At 46.6% G+C, this 26,862-nt stretch overlaps 1 protein-coding gene across 4 annotated transcripts; it reads right to left on the reverse strand.

The window, feature by feature from the left end:
• Coq4 (Coenzyme Q4) lies at positions 1-26,113 on the reverse strand. Of its 4 annotated transcripts, XR_013316978.1 has the most exons (9): positions 25,814-26,113; positions 25,583-25,696; positions 25,419-25,515; positions 25,246-25,348; positions 23,249-23,472; positions 15,439-15,603; positions 7,842-7,872; positions 3,504-3,552; positions 1-194 (listed from the first exon to the last, which is right to left on the reverse strand). XR_013316978.1 is itself a non-coding variant. In XM_077673882.1 (8 exons), exons 1-6 carry the CDS (start codon positions 25,935-25,937, stop codon positions 15,444-15,446), a joined length of 822 nt encoding a protein of 273 aa, XP_077530008.1. In that variant the 5' UTR covers positions 25,938-26,113; the 3' UTR covers positions 1-194; positions 7,842-7,872; positions 15,439-15,443. The 4 variants fall into 4 exon arrangements, 2 of the variants coding, with proteins under 2 accessions (XP_077530008.1, XP_077529990.1); XR_013316979.1 differs by lacking the exon at positions 7,842-7,872; XM_077673882.1 differs by lacking the exon at positions 3,504-3,552.
• Between the last annotated feature and the right edge of the window lie 749 nt (positions 26,114-26,862).

A 26,862-nucleotide genomic window follows, 5' to 3' on the forward strand; every position in this document is an offset into this window, starting at 1 on the left:
GTTCAATTAAAAATCCTTTAATGACTTAGGAGATTCCACATAGGAGACACTCTCCAGTTAGCAGTGGCACAATGGTGAATAAAGAAGTGTGTGCCTTTTGAACCACTTGCCACGGTTTTTATTCTCCTCATTCGTTTCGAAGCAATTTCCACGTAACATACTTTCTGGTAACAAGGCTTCTCTCAGGTCAATTCCTGCAGATAAGAAACAGGTAAATAAAAAAAGCATCCTTAACTTCATCACCCCCCTCAAGAAATACATTCACTAACAAAAAAAAATGAGGGGAGCAGCATTGAGGGGAGCAGCATTAAGGGAACCAGCACACCATGTAGGTTCTGCAAAAGTGCAATTCACAGAAAGTGTGACACAAGCTTCGGCGCAGCATAACATGAAACGTTACGGTCCATGAAATGCGGCAGCACTCTACAGATAACCTGTTCAGTCTATGCATCTGCTATACAGGACTAGGAGCAGAATTTGCAAGAAATTTTCTTTTTCGTCTTCGTCCACTCAGACTGCTAACAGCAGCCCCATGTTAGATATTTTAAATATCACAGGAAATGAAACAAGAGAAAGGAAGTTTTCCAGACTCTCACCCGGGTAACTATATATTATTAATCACAAGAAGTCCTCAGCTCAAGAAACACTTGGCTAACATATTGGTCCTTTATTGCCCAGCTCCCATAGGATGCTAGACCACAAGTTGTGGCCTTTTTCAGACCTCGGATGTTTTTTTAACACTGCAGTGCTCTACATCTTTTAGCAAAAATGTTTTTTTCCCTGCAATTGTCACCGTTCAGAAGTACTGTGCAGCCCATTTTGGCATCACAGTTTCTAAGTTTTTGATCCATTTACTATCAATTTCTTCCCCAAAAAAACACTGAACAACTTATTCAAGTAGGAACAATCTTTTCATTTTCCTAAACATTCACTGACATTTATAGCAACTGCAAAGTTCAATAGCTTTATGAAGGATGGCAGCGCATGCACTGACAACAAACAATTCAAGTACTCACAAATGAAGAGGCAAAATGAAGAGATAAGCTCACTGAGGAAGCAACTCAATGAAGCGAAACACCAGCGAATCTCAGCAGCCACTAACATACAGCAAAAGGACCTTACAATGGAGAAAACTGCGTCAATAACACCGATAACACAACAAGCATTGCAAGACCCTGTCGCTTTTGGAGAGTTCCTCATGAACATGCAAAAAGCCCTACTAACACAGATATCGCACTTACAGAACAACATGACAGGCAGTTCACTCAAACGTTTGGGGAACGGCAAAAAGGAAACAACGATCACAACGGCACCAACACAACGGCAAGAACCAAGCGCTGGATAGGGACGTAGAACACTCTGCCACAAACACAGAAGAATCTGATAAAGATGCGGAATAAGGAGCCCAGACAGCAAGAACGCCTCGAAATTTGGCGGTGGAATTGCCGCGGCCTGAACAAAAAGAAATTGCAACTGGACCACCCAATCGACACTGCACTGATTCGACCAGACGACTGTGCCTACAAGAAGTAAGTACCAACGTAACGATAAAAGGCTATAACAGGATCCACAGGACTAGCAGAGCTGTCATCGACGTTCAGAAAAACATCACAGTGATAATACATGAACTGTGAACAACATCTCCAGCAGCACTGTTAATTGAAATAATAGTGTAGACCGCTTATAACATACGTCGCAGCGGCCGCGAAAATCTACACTATAAGCGGTACGAAACGTGTGAATCCAACCCCACCGCAACCTACCTTTCAATCATTCTCTGTTTATGATCACTCAAACTCCACTTAAAAACAGAGGCACAGTCTTTATTTAGTCTTTTTTTTTTCCCCCATGAGGTCCTGCTGCATGGTCATACAAGCCATGAGCGCCGCTTTAACTTGCTTTGCATTTGTGTTTTGAGGGCACGTCTGCATTTCCCAGCATCTAGAAGAATGGATAGGCGAAGAAAGAAGAAAGGAAGGCACTAGAGGAAAGGCACTGACGGGGCAGATGATTATGGAGTGAGCCAAGGCAGAGGAGCTGGCGCGCATGAGTAAAATACAAGCACAAAAGGTTTTCCGGCTTCAGTAGAGGTGACGTCAGGGCCTCTCCTAAGCTTTTCTTTCCTCCATGCACTACAACAATGTATCCATGGCATTTGGCCTTGGTCAAAGCTTCAAATGGTGCTTCAAATAAAATTTCTGATTGCCAGATAAATGTGGCAAATATTCATGAACCATTTTGTCAGGTTCATTACCACATCTTGTAAGCATTCACCCCTCATAGTGATTGTGATTGTGGGGTTTAACGCGCCAAAGCTGCACAACGCGCCAAAGCTGCACCTGGCTTATGAGGCACGCCGTAGTGGAGGGTTCCGGATTAATTTTGACCACCTGCAGGAGATCTTTCATGAGCACCAAAATCTCGACACACGCGCACTTTCGCTTTCCACCTCCACTGGTAAAGCAGCCACCGCGGCTGGGATTGAACATGCGTCCTTGGGCTCAGCAGCACAACCGCCGAGCGACCGCCAGCTCCACTCTTGAGGACTACAACTTCTTTCAGGTACCACGCATTTGTGTCACGGGCAATCCACCACTGTTGCGACAACCAATATTTACATGTAAGGCATCTGCGAAATAGTCAGAGGGCCCCTAAGCACTACCGAGAAGTTGTGAATGCAGAAGCATTAAAGGCCAACTGAATGCTGCAGAGAGCTCTTTCGGGTGAATATGTTGACGTTGCAATCGGCAGGAACTGGTGAATTGGCCACGAGCCCCTGACAGCAGCCCTGATTGTCACTGGCCAAGCCCACTGAGTGGGTACATGAGAACCTTGGTTGGTTAGGCCATGAGCCCCTGGCGGCAGCTAACATCCCTGGCCAATCTCCTTGAGTGGATATGGGAGAATTGTGGGTGGGTATGTTGATACCGCAGCCAAATGGGAACTTGTAAAACAGCTGTGACCTTCTGACAGCAGCTGTCATCATCACTGGCCAATCCACCTCACTGGATATGTTGTTGTGCCTACAATCAGCCGTAATGTGTGGTTACTTTAAAGTTGAGCATTAAAATAAACACACGTAATCTTAGACTTGGAAAACGTAGCCCGTTTTCCAAGTCGGAGGTCGTGGCACATTCATTAGGTTTACGCTTAGTCAGCTCCAGCCAATGAGCCGTTGTGGTGTTAGTGATGAATGCTCAACTTTCACTCCATGTGCCCAGGGTTCAATTCCTATCCAGTCCCAAGTTTTACCAATGTTTTGTTCAACTCAATTCCTTTTATCTTTACACCATTGGGCATTTTAGGAGACGTTTCCCTGCTACAGACACTGGACAGCTGCTGTTTTGCTCAATGGGCTTTTCAATGCTTTCACATTATATTTGTTCAGATACTTAAACAAATAATACATCATTCAGTATTTGCTTCAATAACAGTTCCAGAGTTTGACAATTCGCAAGTATCCTGCGGTAACAAAACTGAAGGTTAGGCTGGTTTTTACTTACCAGCTTTCTTCCTTCCCCATCCTCTTCTATCTCGTCCCTCGACTCCGTGCTTTTGTTACAAGAAAAGTACCACCCATAAGTGCTTTCCCGCAGGTCTTGACCACAGCAGTGCATCACAAACAAGCATATCTTCAATCCAACACTGAACAATAGCCTCCTCTTGAAGACAGCAATAAAATATTGAACCATCTTCAGGGTCACCACAAAAGAGAAACTGACGCTCTGTTCCAAGTGCACAGAGTCAGGAAAGGTGCATGTAGCCCGTGGCACGGAGACGTGTCTTGTGATGCACAAGTTTAGCCTATCATATTTAAGTACAAAAAGACGCCTTGAGGACTCTCATTCTGCCGAGTAAAAAATATCAAGAGCAGCCTATTTTTTTTTCATTTATTTTCATTTATTACTATGCTTTTTGTTAAGCATCAATAGTACATTCATATTTATATTTTTGCTAGAGGAGCCATACCTTGCAGATGCATTTTAGGAATATTTCATTTTTATTTTATTTCAAAAAAAAAAAAAAAAACTCTAAAAGGCCCTCTGGGCAGGGTATTACATAGGGTAAGGAGGTTACACTGGGTGTCACAAAAACTACAAAAAGAACAAAATAACGCAAGAACTAAAAATGGCAAAAATAATTTACATTGCTAGAGTGGAAACAAACTAAACTTTTTCTCCCACACTGCCTCTCCAACACTGCCTATCACTTAGAAGTTGGTCACTGATGCAAATATTGAGATGGGTGCATCAAATAGAGCAACAATCTATCTAGCACAATCTGGACTCCGGTACCTGGCCTTCGTCTGCGTACTGCCGGTGCTCAACACGTGGTTCATTTGGCTGGTGCACGGCCGGAGTGGCAATTCAAGACGTTCTTTACTTTGGACCGACGTCAGAATTTTTGTTCGTTGAAGGATGCCAAAACTTGCTCAATGCTGACTGACATAAGCATCATGATGTAGTGCCCTGCACGAAGCCACTAACTTGTAAAAAACTGCAGCTTCCGAAACTGGCCCATCATTTGCACTACATTTAAGAATTTCCTTCTCGCAACATATATGCATTCAAAAAGAAGAGAGATCCCTTTCGGGCTAGTAACTGACGTCAACATAACCAGAACACAACAACAATAATAACAATAAAAAATGCACCCATGCACGCCACAAAAATGGTTAACCAGCGAAGCGGTAACATACAGGCAGTGTTTTCCATATGACGCATGGCCTACTCATATCGAAGTAACGTGCGGCTGGTATTTGCCACATTGACTGATTGATTGATTGATTATGGAGTTTAACGAGACGACGCTACATCTGGGCTATGAGGCACGCTGTAGTGGAGGGCTCTGGATTATTGACCACCTGGGGATCTTTAACATGCGCCAAAATCTCGAACACACAGGCGTTTTCGCTTTGCGCCTCCATCAGAAAAGCGGCCGCTGCGACTGGGAATTGAACTTTGCCACGTTGACGCAGCCCTGCTCACAGCCCCCACCATTACCGCTTGAGCTGTGCCTTACGCAGTAGCTCGCTGGGCCCATGCTCCACTGTGATAAACCCAGCCTTCCTTACTTCTAACCCACATAAACCCAGACTCTCCCCTTACTTCTAACTCCTCTCCAACATGGTTTTTCCATTGGGTTGCGCCGGGGGAGTTTCCTGCAAACACAGGACCACCGGATTGTCCTTTCGCCTAGCCATATAAAGCTTTGCTTTATAATATTATCACAATAAGCAGTAGAAGTCGGGGGCACGATGGCTAGACAGAATACTGGTAAACTTCCCCAGGAGAAAGAAAGATCTAATTAGGAAACGGCAAAGCATGACAATCTCCACCCCAGCTGACAGAATAGAACTAGCGGAGCTTTCGAAGTTAATCAATAAACGTAAGACAGCTGACATACGGAAGTATATTATGGAGAGGATCGAATACACTGTAAAGAACGGAGGTAGCCTGAAAGCAATGAAGAGGCGTCTAGGCGTGGGGAGAAATTAGATGTATGCACTTAAAGACAAGCAAGGCAATGTCATCAAAAATAGGGATAAACTAGTCATAGCAGCCGAGGAGTTCTATAGGGATCTGTACAGTAGCCGGGATATCCAGGATAATGCCGAACGAGAAAGTAGTTCAGAGGAGATAGACATCCCAACAGTAACGACAGAAGAAATAAAGAAGGCTTTGGAAAAAATGAAAGGGGGCAAAGCACCTGGTAAGGATCAGATAACAGCAGACCTCTTGAAGGATGGCGGGCAAATTGTACTAGTAAAACTGGCAAACCTGTACACGCAATGCCTAATGACCGCAAGTGTACCGGAATCTTGGAAGAACGCGAACATCATCCTAATCCATAAGAAAGGTGACATGAAGGACTTGAAAAATTACAGGCCGATCAGGTTACTGTCAGTCGTCTACAAGGTACTTACCAAGGTAATCGCAACCAGAATTTCTGCCACCTTAGATTTCAGTCAACCTAAAGAACAAGCTGGGTTTTGTAAAGGCTATTCAACAATGGACCATATTCACACGATCAATCAGGTGATTGAGAAGTGCGCGGAGTGTACTGAACCCCTATAATAGCTTTACTAGACTATGAGAAAGCATCTGACTCGGTGGAAACCTCAGCAGTCATTCAGGCACTACGGAACCAGGGTGTAGACGAGCATTATGTAAGAATACTAGAGGATATTTATAGTGGGTCCACAGCTAGCACCATTCTCCATAAGGAGAGCAGTAAAATACCTATAAGGAAGGGCACCAGACAAGGAGACACAATCTCTCCAATGTTACTCAGAGCATGTTTACAAGTACAGTGTAGACAATTTATAACTAACTGCTTATAGTGCGGGACCGGATATAATGCGAATTTTTGCGAGCACCGGTTTGCCTCCCATACAACTCAATGTGTAAGCATACCGCTTAAGATGCGGTTGGCCGAAGCACAATACCGTTTACAGTGCGGTTTTTCGGCGGGTCTGCTGATTGACAAGCACAGCTGAGGCATCGTTTTAGGGTAGCAAAAGAAAAAGGGATGAAATCGGCCATCTGACGAAGCGTGCACCCCTTGCCCTCCTCTAACGTAGACACCCAAAGAAAAAGAAATGGGCACCCTTTAGTTCGTGCGTAAGTGATAGCCACAACTGTCCTTGCTTGATGCCCCTCGGATGATAGCGACAGACTCCCCATTTACGCGCGGCAAATTGTTTTTATTAATCGTGAACTGCATGGCCCGTTTTCGCGCACGAGTCGTGCACATCGGCGTTGCGCGTGAGTTTTTTGGTTTTTTTCGTGCTCATGTCGACGATTCCGCGCTCGCCGTGGCTTCTTCGCGTGGCAGTGGGAGGAGCCTGACGACTTGCACTAATGGGGAGACGCGTACCTAATGGCAGGAGATTCGAAGCGCTCTGAGCAGCTGGCTGGCCGTGCCAGAGATGTTTAGGCTTACCACCGCGGTATTTTTTTATGGGCGCTTTCTCAAGCAGCGTGGATGGCAGTTTATATTCCACTTTTTCCCCACATTAATAGCTCTTTTCTTGCATGAGCATCTTCGCTTGCGCCCCGTGCGGCATTTCAGCAAGCGGTTAGAAGCGGTCGCTGGAACTGCCTGCACTGCTTCCCGGCCAGTGCCGACGCCATGGTGCCGCCTCTTACCGCGCCGCCCACATCTTGCCAGTTGTATCCACGCTGACGTGCACTGCACGTTTTCACGATACCAAATCTACCCCGCGGTTCACGCTTTAAAACACTGTGCAGATAAGCCACCGCTCTTTCCCTTTCCGAACATGGGATCCACGGGAATCTGAAGATTTCCACCACCAGTACGGTGCGCTGATAAGCAGCCGCCTTCGGCATCGTGAACACAAGGTGGGGTAAAAAAAAAAACCCGCTGGCGTTCTTATCCCGTCGTGCGGAATCTGTTCATAGACGCTAAAAACGTAGCCATAGTCTTTCAGAACACGGAAGTAAAGCCGCGCTCGCCGTTTGTGAGACTGCGCTTTTGCCCTGCAGCAGCGGCTGATGTTAAAAATAATTCGAAATATAGACCGTGCCTTCGTTTTTAAGTGCTGCGCGTTTGAGTGATGATAAATATTTGATGACTTGAGAGGTAGGTGGTGATGTGGTTGAATTCGTGCATGTTTTGGTTATAGTGCAGTAGCGCTTATAGTGCGAATTTTTGCGGCTCCCGCGACATGCGTTATAAGCGGTCTACGCTGTATTCAGAACATTGGATTGGGAACAGGTGGGAGTAAGGGTTAATGGAGAATACCTCAGTAACCTCAGATTTGCTGATGATGTTGCCTTGTTAACTAACTAGGGAGACAAATTGCAAAGCATGCTTACCGCACTGGACAAACAGAGTAGAACCGTGGGCCTGAAAATTAATAGAGGGAAAACTTAAAGTAATGATCAGTAACCTCCGGTCAGCACAGCAGTTTGAGATACAGTAAAGCTTGCTTATATCGAACAGCGCGAGGATTGTAAAATACTAGTTCGATATAGCAAAAATTCGATATAGAAAGTAAAGAAGAAAAAAAAAACTTACTGAGAGCAATCTTGCCGACGGAGTCACGAGCTAACACTGAGCTCTTACCACCCTGCAGTTCACTATTGATACGACACTTTCTCAGAAAGAAAACATTAACTTATTGGGGCGGAAGAACTCCGTGAGTGTAGCCTGCTTCTTGGAGCACAACGCATTGCTGGTGGCTGCTTGCTCCACGGTATCTAAACAGTCGACAAGCACAAGACTGCTGCCCTCAATGGCACTGCAGTATCGCCGTAGCAGGGCCACGGCAGCGACAGCTTCGCTCGTGCTCGGAAGCGGTACGGAGTCCTCGGCATCTTCGACAGAGCGGAGACAAGCATGGATACAAGCGAATAACGGCGAACCCAGCGAACCGGGCAAGTGGGGGCCGCGAGTGGTGCGGACTTGAAGTTGCAGCCCGCAGCGCCCAATGTGGCACTTTTGGCTCCAACAGCATGCATGCGTGGAGCTGGTCCACTCTGCCACGGCCGGTTTGGATGCGCCAGAGCTCACGCGGGAGTCGCAAGCGACACCCACTCCACCGCTGCGCACCGATGTATTGCGGGAAAGCCTGCCGCATGCCTAAGGCTTGCGTCTGCTTAAAATCAGACGTTCTATCAGGCCTTGAAGTAAACCAGAGAACGGTAGGACGTTTGGCCTTAGGCGCGCATGGAAAAACAACTAACGAAGCAGTTCAGGGAGATATGGGCTGGGAGTTGTTTGAAGTTAGAGAAGCACAGAGTAAAATATGCTTTGAGATGAGGTTGAAATCAACGTAGGTGGGCAGCCAAGGTTTTTAGGTACCTATAATTGAAAACCGTGGACACGCAGTGGTTAAGAAAGACTAGAAGGCTAACGATAAAATACGGAAAGAACAGTGGAGAATACAAAACAGCCAAGGTAACCAAAAAAGAGGCAAGGCAGATTGAAACGAATAAATGGAGGGAAAAAATGGAAGCTGGAACGTCGTTAGAGATGTACAGGGCTGAGAAATTGAACATTAGAAAGGAAAATTTCTAAGATAATTCCCAGGGCAGTGCTTTGCTTTTTGAGGCTAGAGCAGGTTGCCTGCGAACTAAGAGTTTTGTGGGGAAGTATTCACAAAATGATGGGGTATGCGTGGTCTGCGGAAAAGGAACAGAAACTATCCGGCACATAGTGTTAGAATGTGAGGATATCCATCCAAATCTACATGAAAGGAATATTCGGCTTTCAGAAGCCCTAGGATTTAAGGCCAGTACAGAGGAAGTTAACTTCAAGGCTGTTGAGGGGACGAAAAGAAGATTAGAATGCTGGTGGGCGAAAAGCAGAGAGGGGAATATTGCCTAGGACAGTTACCACATGTAACAGGAAAAAAAAAAAAGTATTTTGTGCCTAATAAGCTTTTTGTGCCTGCCCTAAGCAGCGCTAGTATTAAACCAAGAGTGTAAAACATAGGTATATTAGTCCTTTTTGGTAAGATGACATGTCATCACCCCGCTACAAAGGGGAACCAATAGCAATCATCATCATCAGAGCAAAAAATCCCGCGTGGGATAGTTCGATATATCCATTGCGAGCAAAATCTCGTTCGATATAAAAAGTCTTAAATGCATGTAATTTTTACCAGAATTATACAAGGGTTCGATATAGGCAATAATTCGATATATCTATGTTCGATATAAGCGGGCTTTACTGTAGGTGGCGAGGCAGTGGAAGTGGTAAAAGAATATATCTACTTAGGCCAAGTTGTGACCCTGGATCCCAACCATGAGGAGAGATAATTAGAAGGATAAGAATGGGGTGGAGTGCATTCGGCAGGCATTCTCAGATAATGAATGGCAGCCTACCATTGTCGCTGAAGAAGAAAGTGTATGACAGCTGCATCTTACTGGTACTCACCTACGGGGCAGAAACTTGGAGGCTGACTAAGAGGGTTCAACTTAAATTTGAGACTCAGAGGGCAATGGAACAGGAGATGATAGGTGTAACGTTAAGGGGCAAGAAGAGAGCAAAGTGGGTCAGGGAACAAACGTGTGTTAAGGACATATTAGTAGAAATTAAGAACAAGAAATGGACGTGGGCAGGGCATGTAATGCGAAGGCAAGATAACCGCTGGTCATGAAGGGTAACAGAGTGGATCCCTAGAGAAGGCAAGCGTTGCAGGGGGCGGCAGAAAGTTAGATGGGCAGATGAGATCAAGAAGTTTGCGGGGATAAATTGGTCGCATTTAGCACACGACAGGGATAATTGGAGATTAATGGGAGAAGCCTTTGCCCTGCAGTGGGCGTAGACAGGCTGGTGATGATGATGAATAATCATAATAATAATAATAGGTAAAAATAAAAAAATCATGAGCCATTCCAGTATGTAAAGGTGGATAACCAGAGTAATTGTTTGGCACATGACACAAAGGCAGCACAAAACCTTGAACAAAGGTACGAGTTAGTTTATTGTGAACTGACTCAATACAATGATAGAGTTGTTTTAATGGCCAACTGCCACTTAGCTTTTGTAGGGGAAGTTTTCATAAAATGCAAGTTACAGCTATTTTCTGTAACCACAGACGCCCATGTATTGATAGCAGACAGAAACTCTGTGATGTTTACAATTTCATCGTGAACGAACTAATTAAGACCGGAAAATGAAACCGACGTAACAGTAGCCATTTTTAGCAGCCCATTGTCATATGACGAAACAAGAGTGAGAGCTTTTTTCTGTAACCATACTAGCCCATCGATGACCGTATAATTGACAGCAGATGGCAATTCTGTAACATTTACAACTTCACTGTGAACAAAGTAATCATGAAAAGTAAATAGAGCTCGGCATAATGACAGACCCCTCTTCGCAGCAAATTGTCCCACAGTTGTTTTTGAACAAGTTCTGATAAAACAAGAGTTACAGCGGTTTCCTGCTGAACATTTGCCACAAAGCTGGCTTTGCCCCAAGAAATTTTCGTTCCAGCACAAGAAAAATGCACGGAATCTTAGACATATAAAGCTTCACTTTAAAACTAAAAGTGAACATGCACGTTTGATCTTTTATGTAATTAGCCTTTGTGGTCAGCACAGAAGCTGGATGGAGCTCGACTAGCACGTGCCACACGGTAGGCAGCATGCGGCTGCACTATAACTGACCATCAAAACATTTTACATGCGCCATCAATAAAGAGAACACTTCTTTCTCAGAGTTTTACAGAAATTATACAACTTGTACAGGATGCAGCAAACAATGTGTCAGCAGCCTGACTTACGCCATGCAGACAAGTAATGTTGGCCCCACTGAGCAAAGCCTGACACTTCTTTGAGCTTCTCTTATTGTAGCACAAGTGTACCACCACCAAAGCTGCTGGCTGACACAAACCACACCTATCATGTGAACCCAAGGGGGTCAGAAATACCCGGAAGGTGCATCGCAGAAGTAATGCGAGGAGCCGCTGCTACCAGAACACACCAGCACGCCTTGGCAGCCATCCTCTGTCACAGTCAGCAACTCCGACTCAATAACGAAAGAAGGCAGACAAAGGATAACAAAATGAACCTGCATCTTGGAACAGTGGCATTGCTAGAAATATGTTTCAGGATGTGTAATACACCTCAAAAAAAAAAAAAAAAAAAAAAAAACCGTAAAAGGAAAGTGCCTGCACGCAAACATCCTTTTCTGATTTATATTCTTTTTTTTTTCATAATAATATACCAATGCAGGGTGTGAAAAATGTGAACGAAAATAAGGGCTGAATTGAGATGGGGACAGAGGGGGGAAATGCATCACTCAGAAAATTTCTAGGGGTGTTCTGACACAGAAACGTCCCTGACTTGGAATGTCTACCTGAGTCACTGGACACTGGTACTTGACAGGATTAATTCTGTCTGGTGTTGGTGGCCTGGAGTACTGTGGGGTTCCCATCACTATTTGTGTTGGATGCTTTTTGCTGTCACCTGGTCGACTCTGTGAAATAACTAGTGCGCTAGTCTTGCACCACACTTGTCATCATTCCGGAAGAAATGACATCCCAGTTGCAACCACGGGATGTTTGCATTAACAAGCCTTTTAGCAGGCGCTGCTACTTGAAGTGGATGAAGTTGGGAGATCCTGACTTCATAGCTATCGAGGTTCTGAAACTTGCCTCTCTAGCATCGCTTTGTAACAGGATTGTGGACACTTGGACCAGCATCCCTTAGGCGCTCGTCATTCGCTCTTGTCAGAAATGCAGCATCTGAAATGCACCTGATGGGACAGAAGATGACTTTCTATATGAAAAGATCTCCAATGAGGGACTTCCTGAAGACTGTGCCACTGAAATGAATGATAAGACGTGAACTGGAATGCAAATACTAAATGCTCTCTGTAAGTGTTCCCGAGTCGCATTATATGCGGATGAAAACTGCTTCCCTTTTCTGTTCCCAAAAAACACCTCGTATTATAATGGGTCTTTAGCATACAAAATTTTTTGCAGTAGATGCAAAATGCTCAAAAAGCAAGAAAAAAAGTAAACTCTGCAAAAAAAAAAAAAAAAAAAAAACAGTTGCTGCAGGTGGCAAAACTTGCAACTCTCAAGAAAGCAACTACAACGTGTGGCATGTGTGGAGCAAGCAAACAATGAGGAGAAGGTACGGTCTGCAGAAAGCCATCTGCTATGCTCCGTGAAGACAACACTCATACTGCCGGAAGGAATGCTTTCAATGAAGCTGCACACTGCCTAAAGACGAGCTTCATGTTTGTAAACAACAAGGGCCAAACTTGTGGAGACCACGTGGGTCCCCATGCTGGCCACACAGCACCATTAGGGCTAACTGCCCGGCACCGCCGACACGGGGATGCTGCCTCGGCAACAAAGCACGTGCGCTTCCCTATCGGCGATCACTGCCTGTGGAGTGCTGGCCCCCTAGCAGCCGGCTTCTGTGCCGGCCCCTTCCTCCCCCTCTGAAGACCCTTCTCTCCCAACCGAGGTGACGTCAGAAAGCAGGATTTCTCCGCTTTTCTGTGGCGGCATGGAACCGTGCGGGTCGGACAAAGGAGCTGATGTTCCTCGACCCCGAGATGAGGCAAGTCCCGCACTACGGGATGAACCGAGTTGGCGGCCACGGACGGCTTACCAAGCTCGTGGAGACTCCGTCTCCCACCCAAGCTCAGGACAGCCTGTCTGTGCCAGTGCGTGTTCCATATTATGACCAAGCATAAAGCATGGTTTGTCGGCATTGCCTGGCTCTGAGCGCATCCTTGGCACCTCCCAGTGAGTAAAATAAACGAGCGGCGTCCCCACGATGTCGCGGTGGGAATTGTGGCTTTAGTTCTCATGTTCTAGCTTGCTAGCTGGGTAATAGAGTCTATTTATAGCCACGAATCCCATATTCTGGAACCCAACGTGCCCACATTCTGGCACAATGGGTGCCAGAATGTAAGCACGTTTAGCCGCTCAGTAGGACTGACCTGGGGGTGGTACATTGTCGTTTCTCAGTGCTTAATGCCAATGGCAGCACACGTATTAACGAATGCCTTGGCCCTGAAGTAGGACACGTTGTCCATAATCAACTTCGCTGGAAAGCCAAAGCAGGTGAAAACTTCATTCAACTTGCCCCTTAATTACACATGCCGTGAGCTTTCGCACAGCAGGTGCCAGGAAGTACATGAGACCCTTTCGGCTTCTGGGAAAAGGTCCCATGATGTCGCAAGCCACAAGTTGCCATGGCTGCTGGCTGTGGATAGGCTGCAACAAACCGGGGGGTTTGCCTCCTCTGGGCTTCACAAGTTGGCACGTGTCGCACGAACGAAAATAGTGGAGAGCGTCTCGTTTCATGTCTGGCCAGGTAGCGGAGTGGCAGCTTAAGATTTAAAGTTTTTGGGCCACTCACATGCCCGGCCAACCGCGAGTCATGGAAGTACTGCAAAGTAGCCTTCCATAGACTGCAGAGGATCACCACCTTGAAGCTCTCATGGGGAGCCTCTTCGGATGAGATGTATCTCAGCAAGAGTCCATCAGCCTCCAGCAGATACGAATCCAATGTGCCTGCAGCAGTACAAGCTGCATTGCACTTGGCACCGACAGCAATACGAGCCGTTACCGGATGCCTGGTAGCTGCGCCACCTCGCTCACTCTGGGAGCTCAGCTCTTCCCTGAGCCCGTCAACGATTTGTTGACAAAACGGATCATTCTGCTGAACTTGTAGGAGCTCTGATCTGCTGAACACGATACCGGTGGACGAAATGGGGCCCACCACATATGCACTCTCGCCCGGCGTTTGCAGCATGGGGGCTGCCTTCCCTTCGGGGTTCACACCAATAGGGCCATTCAAGCATGAAGCTACAGGCCCAGTCGCGTGCTGCGCCACAGGAATATCCGGGTAAGCAAGTGGGGCCCTCAACAAGGCCTCAGCCCCCATGTCCGTGCTACCCTTCCTGTAGCGGACTGTGAAGTTGTAGCGCTGCAGTTTGAGTGCCGATCGTGCAGGACGACCAGAAGGTTTGCGTAATTGCCTGAGCCAACTGAGTGCCATGTGGTCCGTCTCTACCCCGAACCCAACTCCGTAGATGTCAAAGCCGAATTGGTGCAGTGCAAAAACTATCCCTGGGCACCCCTTCTGTGTCATGGAGTAGTTACGCTCTGCTGGTGTCAACGACCTACTGGCAAATGCTACCGGTCAAAGAATGCCGTCATGCTCTTGAAGCAGCACCGCTGCTAGGCCTCATACGAGTTGCGATCTTGGAAACTCGGTGTCCCGAACTGCAATCTGTTTTATAAAGCCACAAGCTTTGTCGCAGTAATTTTCTAAAACAGGAAGACTTTACGGAGGGAACAGCTCAGACAAATTCTCAGAGTGTATGCACCCTTCTGATCACGACAGCACGGTTGGTTTTTTCCCACAGTAGATACTTACTGTATCGCAATAGTAGCAAATTGTCGAAGGCCAATATTGTTGGCCAAAAGTTTGTTGTGGAGTATATGTAAGCACTCAACACATCCTCCAACACAAGTCCACGATAATGCCTCGCCGTTTCAGGAGCATAATCCTGTCGTAACCCAACAGGAGAAGTCGAGAAAAATATGGAGGGAAAAACAAGAAATATCCACCCGCAGCAAACCCACCCATGCATGTGTGTGTGCATGTGTGTTTTGTTGATGATGTATAGAGCAGGCTGTGCGCAAGAATAGTAGATTTCTCGTTTAGTGTTTACCTTCTACATCTAGCATGAGCTTGAAAGCAGAACTAAATAGAGGGAAAGGTAAGACCATTCGGGGTCCTGCAACACTGGCCGAAACCTTGAGCTTTTTGTACTTCACGCCCATCAGAATTCAGCCTCCACGACTGGAAATCAAAGATAGGAAAGGCACCCAAATGGCTGGGTTGCAGCAATCATTGCTCGAACTAAGGCATCCAGGTATGTTACGAGGACTGGAGTGGTCACCCTGTTGGTGAGCAGCAGCTCATGTACCTGTGTCACGAGTGCCTGGGAAAGGGCTCGATGCCCAGGCTGTGGTGCATCTCAGGCAGGGGCACTTCCCAGTACTTCTCGTAGTAGACACACATTAGGTTCTTCGCACCAAATCCAACCCGCAGGGCCCAAGGTAGGTGGATGTTCACATAGTCTCTGCGTTGCCTGAAAAGGTGCAGCAAAACCTTGTTACAAGGGACACTCAAGGGACCTGGGAAACATGTCTTATAACCAAGGTCTCTTGCAAACAAACAAACAAAAAAAATTGATGCAGTTTCACTCAACGTGAAAGCTGTCGGAAGTATGGAGCAATAATTTGCAGTGCTTCCCTTGCGTTATTTTTGTGAGTGCCTTGTGTTTAACTTCTGCTTATTTGTTTTGCTTTTGTTTGTCTGTGTTTTGCTTTTAATTTTGTGTGAGTTGCTTTTCTTTTTCGGTGTTTAGGTTTTCTGCTTCTGTCTTTTGCATTTGTTTATCTGCTTCAATTAACTCGGGTGCAACAACCCCTCAAATTGCCCGATTTCTGGCCAGTCTCCAACATGGCTGTGCTCTGCAAAGCGAGGTACCACAGCAATCATCGGGGAAGGCTGCCGGAGACACGCCTGCAACACCTAGGACTTCCATTGTCTCTTCCAGTGTTTCGGTCTGTCAGGGGTCCGAAGAAGCTGGGCCACTACCATAGGGATGTGTGTCACGCCATCTACCCATTTGCTGCAGAGATAGCTCTTCTGCCATGCTAGCCCTATTGGGATCAGGTTGACTTTTAGTTTGTTTTCCCACTCCTCTTTCTTTTTTGCTCCCTCTTGAACTTACTCCCCACTGTGTCTTACCTAACTGTTTTTCACGACTAAAACAAATTCTTCTTGGCCAATCTGCACAAGTGAGTATGCGTCATTTGACTTGTGTGACGCCAAACGACATTGGATAGACATCATTCCGGGCCCCTAAAGTGCTCCACGCTTAAATTCTAAAACACACGGTGGGGTCAGACTACACCACTCTATTATACACCAGCATCAAAGCATATTTGGACAAGTCGACAAGAAAATGCTCACTGGCTTAAAGATTAAAGACATTCCTAGTAGTTTTACAAACTGCAGATTGTATTAGCTTCCTTCCCAACTTTTGTAGGTAAAGTAAGTTTTCACTTAGCAAGTTTTCCTGTTCTCACAATACCGTAAGGTGGTCTTACCGACGTTTGTCAGCCTCAACTGCTGCCACTTTCTGCCCTGCAATGTCTCGTCCTCCTCCTCTGGTTCACCCTCTAGGGCACCATTTACTTGCACGAGGATCACATGATCTGCACACCCTCTTTGGAGCACACAAGGTCCACATATGCAGGCACAAACCACACTGCGCAGAACAGCTGTAGACCTTTGCTTTGTGTTTGACCGTATTTGCACCTGGCTTGTTTTTGTTACGGTAGGTAGTAATCGTTTCGTGAAACATGGGGTATGCTCTACAAACAGGGTCACGTAAGACAATGTCGTTCACGCCAGTCGGCCAGTGTCATGTGAGACAACCCCAAAGCGCCAGACTGCTGTGCAGCTACAACAAGCATAGTGCGCACAGTACCAACAGTAGTACGCACTGGTACTTTCATGTTATCGTGTACTTTCATAACTTCCATTGTTTACCCCACCATTCTTACTGCTATAAAATGAAATAGCTCGTTCTGCAAGCTTGTAAGCGCTGCGTAACTTGCATTTTCTTTTGCTCGCCTCAGCCAACCACATGGCTGTGCATATGATGCCGTGTGTTCTAGTGCGGAAAATGAGCTAGTGAGTCGCATGGCCATTCCCTTTTTTCGTAATTATGTAGCTCATTTGAGTGAAGTTTACGTTAAGAGTGGTGTCAGTGTGATTCTAATGAGGCAATCTTTCGAATGAACCAAACTAGCGTTTTGTCTGCAAGGCCCCTTTAAAGCAAAAACTTCAGTAATAGAATGTATTCAAAAAGCACCCTGCAGCAATCGCCACCTGGCACAGTGACCTCTTCTGGCTCTATATCATCCGATAATCCTCCAAACATTTTCAAACATGGGCAGCACTTCGCAATCCAGAAGGCAGGGGCAGAAACAGAAAACCAGAAGGCCAGCCATTGCAGGCCAGATGTCCTTTTTTGTGTCGTTATATTTTTACTGTGTACAGGTGCTGTCAAAAGTCACTGGAACACGGTCTCCTAAATTTACAGGAATTTCTTCTTCCGGAAACTGCCTGGCTGCACTGGTGTACGTTTAAAGGTGTCCTCCCTAACAGAGAAAGCTTCCTGTAAACCGGTAATGGCTGTTGTAACGCCAGTAGGACAAATATTTTGTGACATACACAAATCCTTGTTCCGATTACTTATGACGGCACCTGCAAATCTAGCAAACTTGAAGGCCAATGCAACTTTTGGAGCAAACGGCGCATCAAGACTTGAGAAAAGGTTGGTTGGCGCTATCGCCATTTTAGATAATCTTTTCAGAGAAGAAGCTCCCTACTGCACCAAGCACTCTTGCCATGCCACCCTCCCAAGGGCAATCTGGAGCAAGCTGCCACAAAATGATGCTTTCCCAGGATAAAAGTGTTCCTAACTCTGACCTTGACCCCAGCGCTTTCAGGGAAGGTCAGCAGAACATGGTAATTGTACTACAACCCTCAATAGCTGTCCCACCATACTCCTAAAAGCCACGAATAAACCCCTCCATGCCATTTAGTTGGCTTATCTGTGGGACATACGGCATGGTGGTAACATTAATATTGCTGCCTCTACTCCATACAATTGCATTACCCTTCCACACATTGTCTCAGGGTTAAATCTGTCGCGTAAATGATCCAGGGTAACCTGTGCAACAAAGAACAAGAGAATAGTTGCTGACTGCAGAGTAAGCTTAGTACTAAAACTTAAAATTTCAGTGTGCACCTACAGTCCGCAAATTTTTCAAGTTGTGAAATTCGTGAAAATAACGACCCGATGAAAATAATAGCGGCTGGGATAGAGGAGTAGTGGGACAATCAAAAGAGGACCTAGCTTCGCATGGGCTACCAACTAAGGTTGACTCTTTCGCTACCGCCGGAAAATTGACTAATTTTACGGGTCCAAGAAAACATTTTTTTCGTTCTAAAAAATTGGTTAGGCACTAATTGCAGGAGCACAAAATGAAGATTATTTAACGGCATTTCCAATAATACCAGGTTTTAAAGGTTTTTATATATCATAGTTGTAAAAAAAATATCAAAACCAAAATTTTTTAAGTTGTCGAAAAAAATGATAAAAAAGGAGTTGTGTATATCAAACCACCGGTAGTAGAAAAAAATTAGAATATACATTTTGTAGGAAAACATTTCAAAAACACGCCCTAGAAAAAATGTGGACTTGCGCGGAACAGTTTGTCAGATATAAAAAAAAATGTTAGCATGCACAGTGCTCGTGTCATGCGGTGAAGCCCAACCTCCAATTCAAAATGTGCAATTTCGGGTGGTTTCCTGGAATAAATCTGGCGGTTTGTCATTATCAGAGGCACCAATTTGCCCCCACATAACGTAAGAACATCTTGTCAATGGCTGACTTTGCATTTACAGCGAGCACAATATTTGGGACAAGCACGCGATGCGGAAAAAAACATGCATGAAGTTGGACACGGAACTCCGTGGCTGATGCTTGTTGTCGTTCACGGTCAGTTATCTCTCAAAACATAAAGCTGAGCTTTATTATCATCTTCTTACTCGCAATTGTAGCCTTGCTCGCAAAAATGAGGTACAATGAGCTAGAATCGTGCCCTGCGATCTTTGGCCGAGTAGCAGTTGCGCGCTGAAAAAGATCAGCACAACGAGCCTCCTCCATTGCAGCGTCACCTAACATTTTTCAAATGAAACAGTACAAAAACTTATCAGAGACTCCGTCCGAATAGACAGTTCAACTAAGCAGCAACATTAGACACCCGGATATACCCTCGCATGGAAACGAAACTGGAAGGCGAACAGCTGGCAGTGTAAGGCCGGTTTGAAGCGCTGTCCTCGGCGGAACAGATATCTGGCGACTGGGTGTGACCTTTTGACTTGCATCTGAAGTTCTTATTGCAGAAATCGGGTTAGGGTGGGGGGAAATCAGGAGCGTCGTGCTTTGTTCGAGGATCAGTCGCGGACGCTTCAGGCGCCATGGAAGGTAGCCTTGAAGTTGGGTAGCTGCGTAGTAGCGCTAAATATGAGTTTCGCGATGCAGAAACGAAACCGAAACTGTTGTAAACTGTTTGCGAATGGTCCTGGGGTAAGTATAACTACCACAGTACTTAGAACAATGTGCGCAAAGGCAATAAAACTGCCTAAAATCATAAAGTAGCTTTGCAACCAGGCACTGCTTGACATTTTCAGCCGATTTCTGGGATTATTACTGTCAGAGCGCGAACCTGACGATTGAAAATCATTTGCTAGTTCCCCATTCACGCCCTGATAGCAAAAAACAAGCGCTGGTGCAGAGTAATTACGAGTTGCACGCATTCTTCGTTGGTAGCCGTGACGCGCGATGACTACGCCCCTTTTCCACACCCAGGTGATTCAAAAGCGTGTCAAAAATCACGTTTCCGTTGCAAAAATGAAAACAAAACTGATTTTGAAAGCCCATTTTCTGATCTAACTCCGAACAGCTTTACTTGTTCAAGAAACGCTTGGAACGCTATGAAAAGGCGCTCCCAAAATTATCGATCAAATTGATCGATTTTGATGGGCGCGGTAGCGAAAGAGTTAAGGAGGAGATTTCGTTACATTAGGTGGAGTGGGATCCGTCAATCCCCAGGGACAAGTCTTGACTGTCAAGGGGAGAGAGGAGTGACCACGGAGCAAGATATAAAGAGGAGCGCCGACTGTGGCCCAGAAAAAATCTTTTGCTCGGGCCGATAATGTCCACGCGCCGCCGGCCGCCCAGCTTTCCCTTTGCTCTCTTCCTCCTTCGTTCGCCCTCTCGTCGCTGTGCCTCTGTACATGGCTCTTCCCTTCTTCGCTCTCCCCAGAGGCATCTTTTCTTGCGCAGCGACGTCTGTCTTATGCCTGTCCTACTATGCAGGAGGCATGCGTGCACGCGCGGAATTTAAACACCCGTGCGCGGCCGCACTAGACGGCGCATATAATCGCACGCCGCCGCATACATGGCGATCGCTTATTCCCGAACGTTTAGTCTGACATTATGAATATCCACTAAAAATATTGTACTAACCCAGCACATGTAAGACGCAACTGAACGACGACGACTTCAGAAGCACCAAAGAATCAGCAAGAGTAATATGGAACGCCACAACACAGTCTAGCGTGATTCTGCTTACGACGAATCGATGCAGCGCAAAGGTTACCCTCTGTTGTTATCCCGCTCTCCGGCCGCGTGCTTAATTATTTATGCTGCTTCTGCGCACGAACAACGCTTACGAGGGTCGCCCGGAGACTCCATCGGCAAACGGCAATGATGCACATTTCTGTGCCAATGACTGAATTGGACGGCTGCCCTGTTGTATCAAGTGTACAAAAACACTGTCAGCTTGATAAGGAACCCAAGAATATCAAACGCATACTTCATTTTAACTCATGCCGCAACTTAGCACCCGATGTTCACTGTCGCTCTACGGTCGTGTTATCTCGTCGATAACACCGCGGTCTCCAAATAAAATGCTGCGATTTGTATGGCTGCAATTTTTTGGCCTACCAGGGTTCCCGGCGTTTTTTTTTTTTTCCGTTAAGCGGCTGACCAGCAAAACAACCGGCTCGTTAAACCTTTTCTTTCGGCGAGTTATCGCGAAATGAAGGCTTGTGAAAAGACCGCACTGTCAGGGACTTGATCTTGAGCAGATTGCTACGTCGCGGGCAGTCGCGGGTGATGTTATCGCATTTCTGTTCTTTTCTGATGAGCGTGTAAGTGCCGGCCCGTGTTCTGGCGCACTCTGTTTTGGACGCAAGTTGCAGAACTGCGAGAAAGCTGAGGGAACTTTTATAATCGCCAGTGATCAGAACCAGTTGCTCCTTTCGCCTTTTGTAAAACCTGTTAAAACACAGCCAAATTGGTATTCCCAAATTTACAAAACGGAGCCACATTTTCGGCAAGCACCGCGCAAAAGGTAGTGTTTGTATAGCAGCCATATGTTTGTATGTGGTCTCTATATTTTGTTTTCCCGCCATGCAAACCAATCCTTAACGTATCTTTGCCGTACGGCCACTCAATTCCTTCGGGTCCGAGTTACCCGGAAGGTGCTGTCGAACAAGTTAATCAACTGTGCGAAGGAGGCGCGCAATGAACGCGAAGCGGCGCCAAAGCAGGCCCAAAGCAGTCCGTGCCCAATACTATCGTCGCCGAAGCAGACGACAGAGCCGACGGAATGCGTTCCGCCAACTCGCCCGCCGGCGCACGGGGAACGCCGGCCGCTTAGCCGCCGCCGGCTCAGGTCCCTTTCGCTGCGCCATCTACATTGGGCTCCACGAGTTATGGACATTAAGAGCCCGCAGGAGAGAGCGAAGTCGGCGCTCCTGTTTATCTTGCTCCGTGGGAGTGACCATTGAGGTCTGTTCAATGGAAGAGTGAGAGGAAGAAAAGGGTGAAGAGGAAGGAGCAATGTGTGTGCTTATGAAGCATGAGACATGATAGCGATAGTGCCAGCCAAGGGAGATTGGCTTCAGGTCACTGAAAATGTAGGTTCACAGAAGCAGGCTGATGGCGGTTGATGGTGATAGAGCTGTGACGTTGTCCAAAAGGTTCTACAGGTGGCATACAGGGCATCTAGCTTCGAGGTATGCAATACGTGCACATACATTCACGCAAGTAAGCGTGCATCTAACTCCCACACAAACACAGTGACAGCTAAAATGTACCAAGAATTAACCAAGAACAACTCTTCTCAATGCAAATGAGGCCAAGTAAAAGTTGCCAGCCATCAAGTGGAGTAACAAGCAATACCTTTTTTTATTACACTAAAGTTCTTTACTTTATGAACTAAATTGCTAATTGCTCATTAAAAGTGGATCTTCCTCTTTTTTTTTTTGTTCACAGTACCGTTGCACTGCCAAGCAAAAAGCAAGTTGCGGGCCCAACGTTTTGTATCTCCCAAAGTCCATACTGCTTGTGGCCCTTTCTTGGTTGTCCAGCTAAAAGTTAACAGTACAGGCAGCCCGTGCACACTGTCATTCTGGTGCACCTGCACTGAAAAGAGATTGTGAAGTGCAAGGATCCAGTCGGTTCTCTTTTTTTGCCCCCCTTCAAATACAAATCAAACTTATGCACGCGATAAGAATACATCCTGCGTGACACCCACTGAGGCTTGACATGTGCTTCCCACTCGAGTGCGCAGTGATTTTAAATGGCGCCGCTAAATAAGCATTCAGCTTCACTCCACTGAGAAGGAATATGATTACCAGTAGGACGTATTCCCAACCACCCTGAGAGACCTGCACATGCATGGAGCTTACAAATCCGACAGCCCAATAGCTTCACACGTATTATTGAAGGCTGCATGCACCGTTCGTATTTCTTCGTATCCCTCTGTACAGGAGCCACACTGTGGGGTGTGCTGCTGGCTCACCTACACAGGTGCATCAAGAGCTGGGCCCAGAGATACAACCAGCCACCCCGCTTGCCCAGCCACCTCTCGAGAGTTGGGACCAGCATACAGAAACCCCAAAGTTTTTCTTCCGAGCCTGACAGGCTTTCTGTACACTTCAAACAGGCGTCTGGCACATCCTGAAGTAGAGCCGCAGACTAGTTAGCAAAGTGCACTCGTGCAAATAGCGCAGATGAATGCAAGCAGTCTACCATAAAAAGTGGCAGCGGAGGGAGCACAGAGAAAGGCGGAAATTACTTTGGCTTGAGCCGCATGGCTCCCAGAAGAGCCCCGGTTGAGCACATGGGCAACCTGGTGTGGATGGCCTCCACCCACTTGACGGTCACTTCGCCAAGCATGTGGATCGGCATCTGGAGGAGGGTGTGGACCAGGTCGTGCACCTCCCGGTACCTCTGGGCCACGTAGGCCAGCTCAGCATCGTCCACAAACTGCACCGGGAGCCTGGAGTCTGGCGTCACGTTCTGCAAAGGGCAGAGCAGAGGACGACGGGCTTGTCTGCAATGCACGACACTGCACTTGTACCAGCCAGCTGATTGGTCACCTCTACAGATATTCAAACACAATTACGGTAGAACTATGCGATATTCGCTATTTTGTCTTTATGATTCGAAATAGCAAGATTATTAACCATGCAAATTATTGAGATTAAAATTAAACAAAAGCCATGACAATGTCACCTTTGGAAGGAAATGAGCTGTGTCTTCAACAATGCAATTTTGTACACTGGCATTGTTACACAGTTAGACCACAACTGTCGTGAATCTGCGCTACACTATTCTATCAAGCCATGCAAGAGGAATGAACGACACAGCCAATCTATACATTGACAACATTCCCCCCAACAGCAACTCGATGTTTTAGTGAGTGCTCTTGCTAGGCTTCTCAAAGATGTTTTTGCAACAGCTAGTACTGGCTGAAGACTAATGCACGCTCATGCACATTGACAGATAATTAGTTCAAGCAAAGCACACTACAGCACTACATTGACCAGGGCCCACCCAAAGGCCCGGACTGGGCTAGGTAACACCTATTTCACGCTACCCTGGGTCAGGTTTAGTTCTTTAAAGGCAGTAAGTTGAGTTGCATATTGCGCTTCTAACGTGTGTTGGAACTGTGCCCAGGATCCACTACTTTTATTGGCTAATCAACCAATTATTCATTAAAGGCTGCCAATTACCTAGGTTAAAATTTTACATTAACGCCTAGGCCTACTTTCTACACAACACACGAGGTTAAAACTGATCAGACCCACCGCAGTGGCTCAGTGGCTAAGGCGTTGTGCTGCTGAGCACGAGGTCATGGGTTCGATTCCCGGTCGCGGCGGCCGCTTTCCTTACGGAGGCAAAAAGCAAAAATGCCCGTGCGTACGAGATTTTGGTGCCCGTTAAAAGTTCTCCAAGTGGTCAAAATTAATCCGGAGCCCTCCACTACGGCGCGCCTCATTGCCTGAGTTGCGCCGGCGCGTTAAACCCTACAATCAATCGAATCAACAACTGATCAGCACGAAAAGTAAGCAACGTTTGACAGCAGCTAATTAAACATTTGCAGTTCCCTCATTTCATTGCCATGGCATCAGTGTATACAGCATGTGATGATCTCAGCAACACAGAATTTGACTCTTGTGTTGGCATTTAAAATTGTGAAGTGGGTACGTATATACACCCCCCCCCTCCATATAAATATTCTGATCCCCTTCCTATATGACAGGGGCAAAAACCACGTGGACGTCATTTTTGGACTGCACAATCGCACACACATGCAGTGGAGTGTGGGGGCAGGCGCTTTCTGCCAGGTCAGGCCTGGGCCTGCATCAAGTAAGGCAGTGAGCTAGCAGGACCGGGCTTGGGCTCAAAAAGTAAGCCCATGCGGTGCACCAATACACATGCCGCTAGGCACGGCTGCTGCATACACCTGCCTTGCCCTGGGGACTGCAGAAGAAAATAAATGTAAAATTTTGAATGCCCAAGCCCACACTGGCCTTTAGCCGATGCAAAGAAGTCACATCCTTTTTAGACACCCGGCACAAGGTCAATACCGTGTGGGAGCATGAAGCTCTTGTAGCCGTTTTTATGGACTAGCACGACCTACACAAATAAATTGTAGTGGCTTCCTCATTACCACAGCGTTAGGTTAGGTGCTTTATTTTAATATAGGTGTCCCTGTGAACTATGCAAAAATATTAGGTTTTCCCCGGCTGTGATTTATTTCAGGAACAATTGCAGAACAGTACCTACATTGTCGTGTAGGAACCGGTAGTAGGTGTACCCGAAAGTGTGCTCGGGAAGCCGGCTAAGGTAGTTCAAGTCCACCGTGCGCGTGCTTATTCTCGGTCGGTCTCTGCGTCAGATTTCGCGCAACAATTTGCAAAGCCACTTACTTCGACTGTCAAAAGCGAACGTATCCATACCTCAATATCTGCCGACCTTCCTCGTCCTCCGACATAACTTTGTGCAAATGGCGAAACGCAAACTCTCCGGTCACTTCTCCAAAAACAGCCACCATATCTGTGGGGGAAAACGCTTTTAGAACAATTGCACGAGCGATCGCACCACTGCAAAACTGGGTACGTACCATCTCTAAAAGGGTCCGTAATAGCGGCGAGCGCAGAACCAACCGATATCAGGGCCTTTTGGGCGAAAGTTGTCGGTATGTGACCAGGATAGAGAGGGACCGGCTCAGATGCCGCTGCAAAAAGAAACAGCACCCAACGCTGTAATAACTACGACAACTTATGCCGTGAATAAAATTAACGGAGAGGCAAAAACGTAGGGCATGTTGCAGCTCAGAGAAGCCCGGACTCACCATCTTTTCCTTGCAGCGCTTCGGTGTTGCTTGCCTGCTTCAGCGGACGCGCAGCTGGCAAAAGCAAACTGCGTGTGTATTGTGGTGCAAGTAAACGCGACAAGCGATTTACAGCGGGCTGCATGGTGCCCTAATGCTGACCGTTTTTACAGAGAGCAAAGCACAGTTCGAAACAGGTGTGTAAATAGCATATAATGAAGAGCTCAATTAGTACGCCGCATCGCAAGGCACCAGGAACTCTACGAATGTACCTAGCGGGCTAGTGGCTCTAAAGGTACCCTACCAAATATTTGCATTTTTACACGGATTCGACTGGATTGGACTCTGTTGGCTTTGAACGAGTTCCATTAGCCATTTGCTGTTTGAGCTCAAAATTTCTCTGAAAAGCTGTTTTGTATAAATAATAAATACAAAAAATAATGTTGCCTGTGTCGAAATGTCGAATTGTATCAACGTTCATAGATACCCAATGTTTTTTTATGGCTCTTTGACGCAACGTTTCGCATTGAAGGACTCTGGTTTCGCTTTGAAGGCCGTCATTTCGACATAGAGGGAAGTGCGTGTTTTCCCTTGTGTTTTCCTTGCTTTGGGCTTACTAGAGTGTACTAGAAGTTAAGAAAACACACAGGGCCGCATCTGCGGAAGGAAAACGACGGTTAGCAGCAGCGGTGCCCGCATGCGAGGCTACCGCTGACGAGCCGCCCAGTGTGTTTTCTTCAGTGGTCCTGTAGTTAGAGCTCTTGACGCTCTGCCCTATATAGTTGCAAACAATACAATTTTAAACTGCCCTGGATAACCGAGACGCGGCCACAGCTCTGCGGGTAGCCCATAACAACACCCTGGCGCAAGTTCACCTCCGCGAAGATACGGCAGTAGCAGGCAACGACTACTGGCACTGCCTGCCGGGGTTTGAATAACACAAGGCCCCTGTTTTACTGCTATGTGGCACACTGTGCAAGCCAGTGCAAAATGTAGAGAATAAAAATGGACCAAGCAACACTACGCACGGATAAGTGCGTTCTTTCTACTTGAAGAACCACAAACAAATG

This window comes from Haemaphysalis longicornis, unplaced genomic scaffold (genome assembly GCF_048455015.1).
Source record: "Haemaphysalis longicornis isolate Haplotype H1 unplaced genomic scaffold, Haemaphysalis longicornis Haplotype H1 scaffold_1, whole genome shotgun sequence".
NCBI classification, from domain to species: domain Eukaryota; kingdom Metazoa; phylum Arthropoda; class Arachnida; order Ixodida; family Ixodidae; genus Haemaphysalis; species Haemaphysalis longicornis.

What these genes read in the sequence shown, in the direction of transcription:
- Coq4 (XM_077673882.1), bottom strand. Translation starts at nt 25,937, where the DNA reads ATGCAGCCCGCTGTAAATCGCTTGTCGCGTTTACTTGCACCACAATAC. An exon ending in TACGGACCCTTTTAGAGATG is followed by an intron (nt 25,516 to 25,582) that starts GTACGTACCCAG and finishes TTTCCCCCACAG; the next exon opens with ATATGGTGGCTGTTTTTGGA. An exon ending in ACCGGTTCCTACACGACAAT is followed by an intron (nt 23,473 to 25,245) that starts GTAGGTACTGTT and finishes TGCCCTTTGCAG; the next exon opens with AACGTGACGCCAGACTCCAG.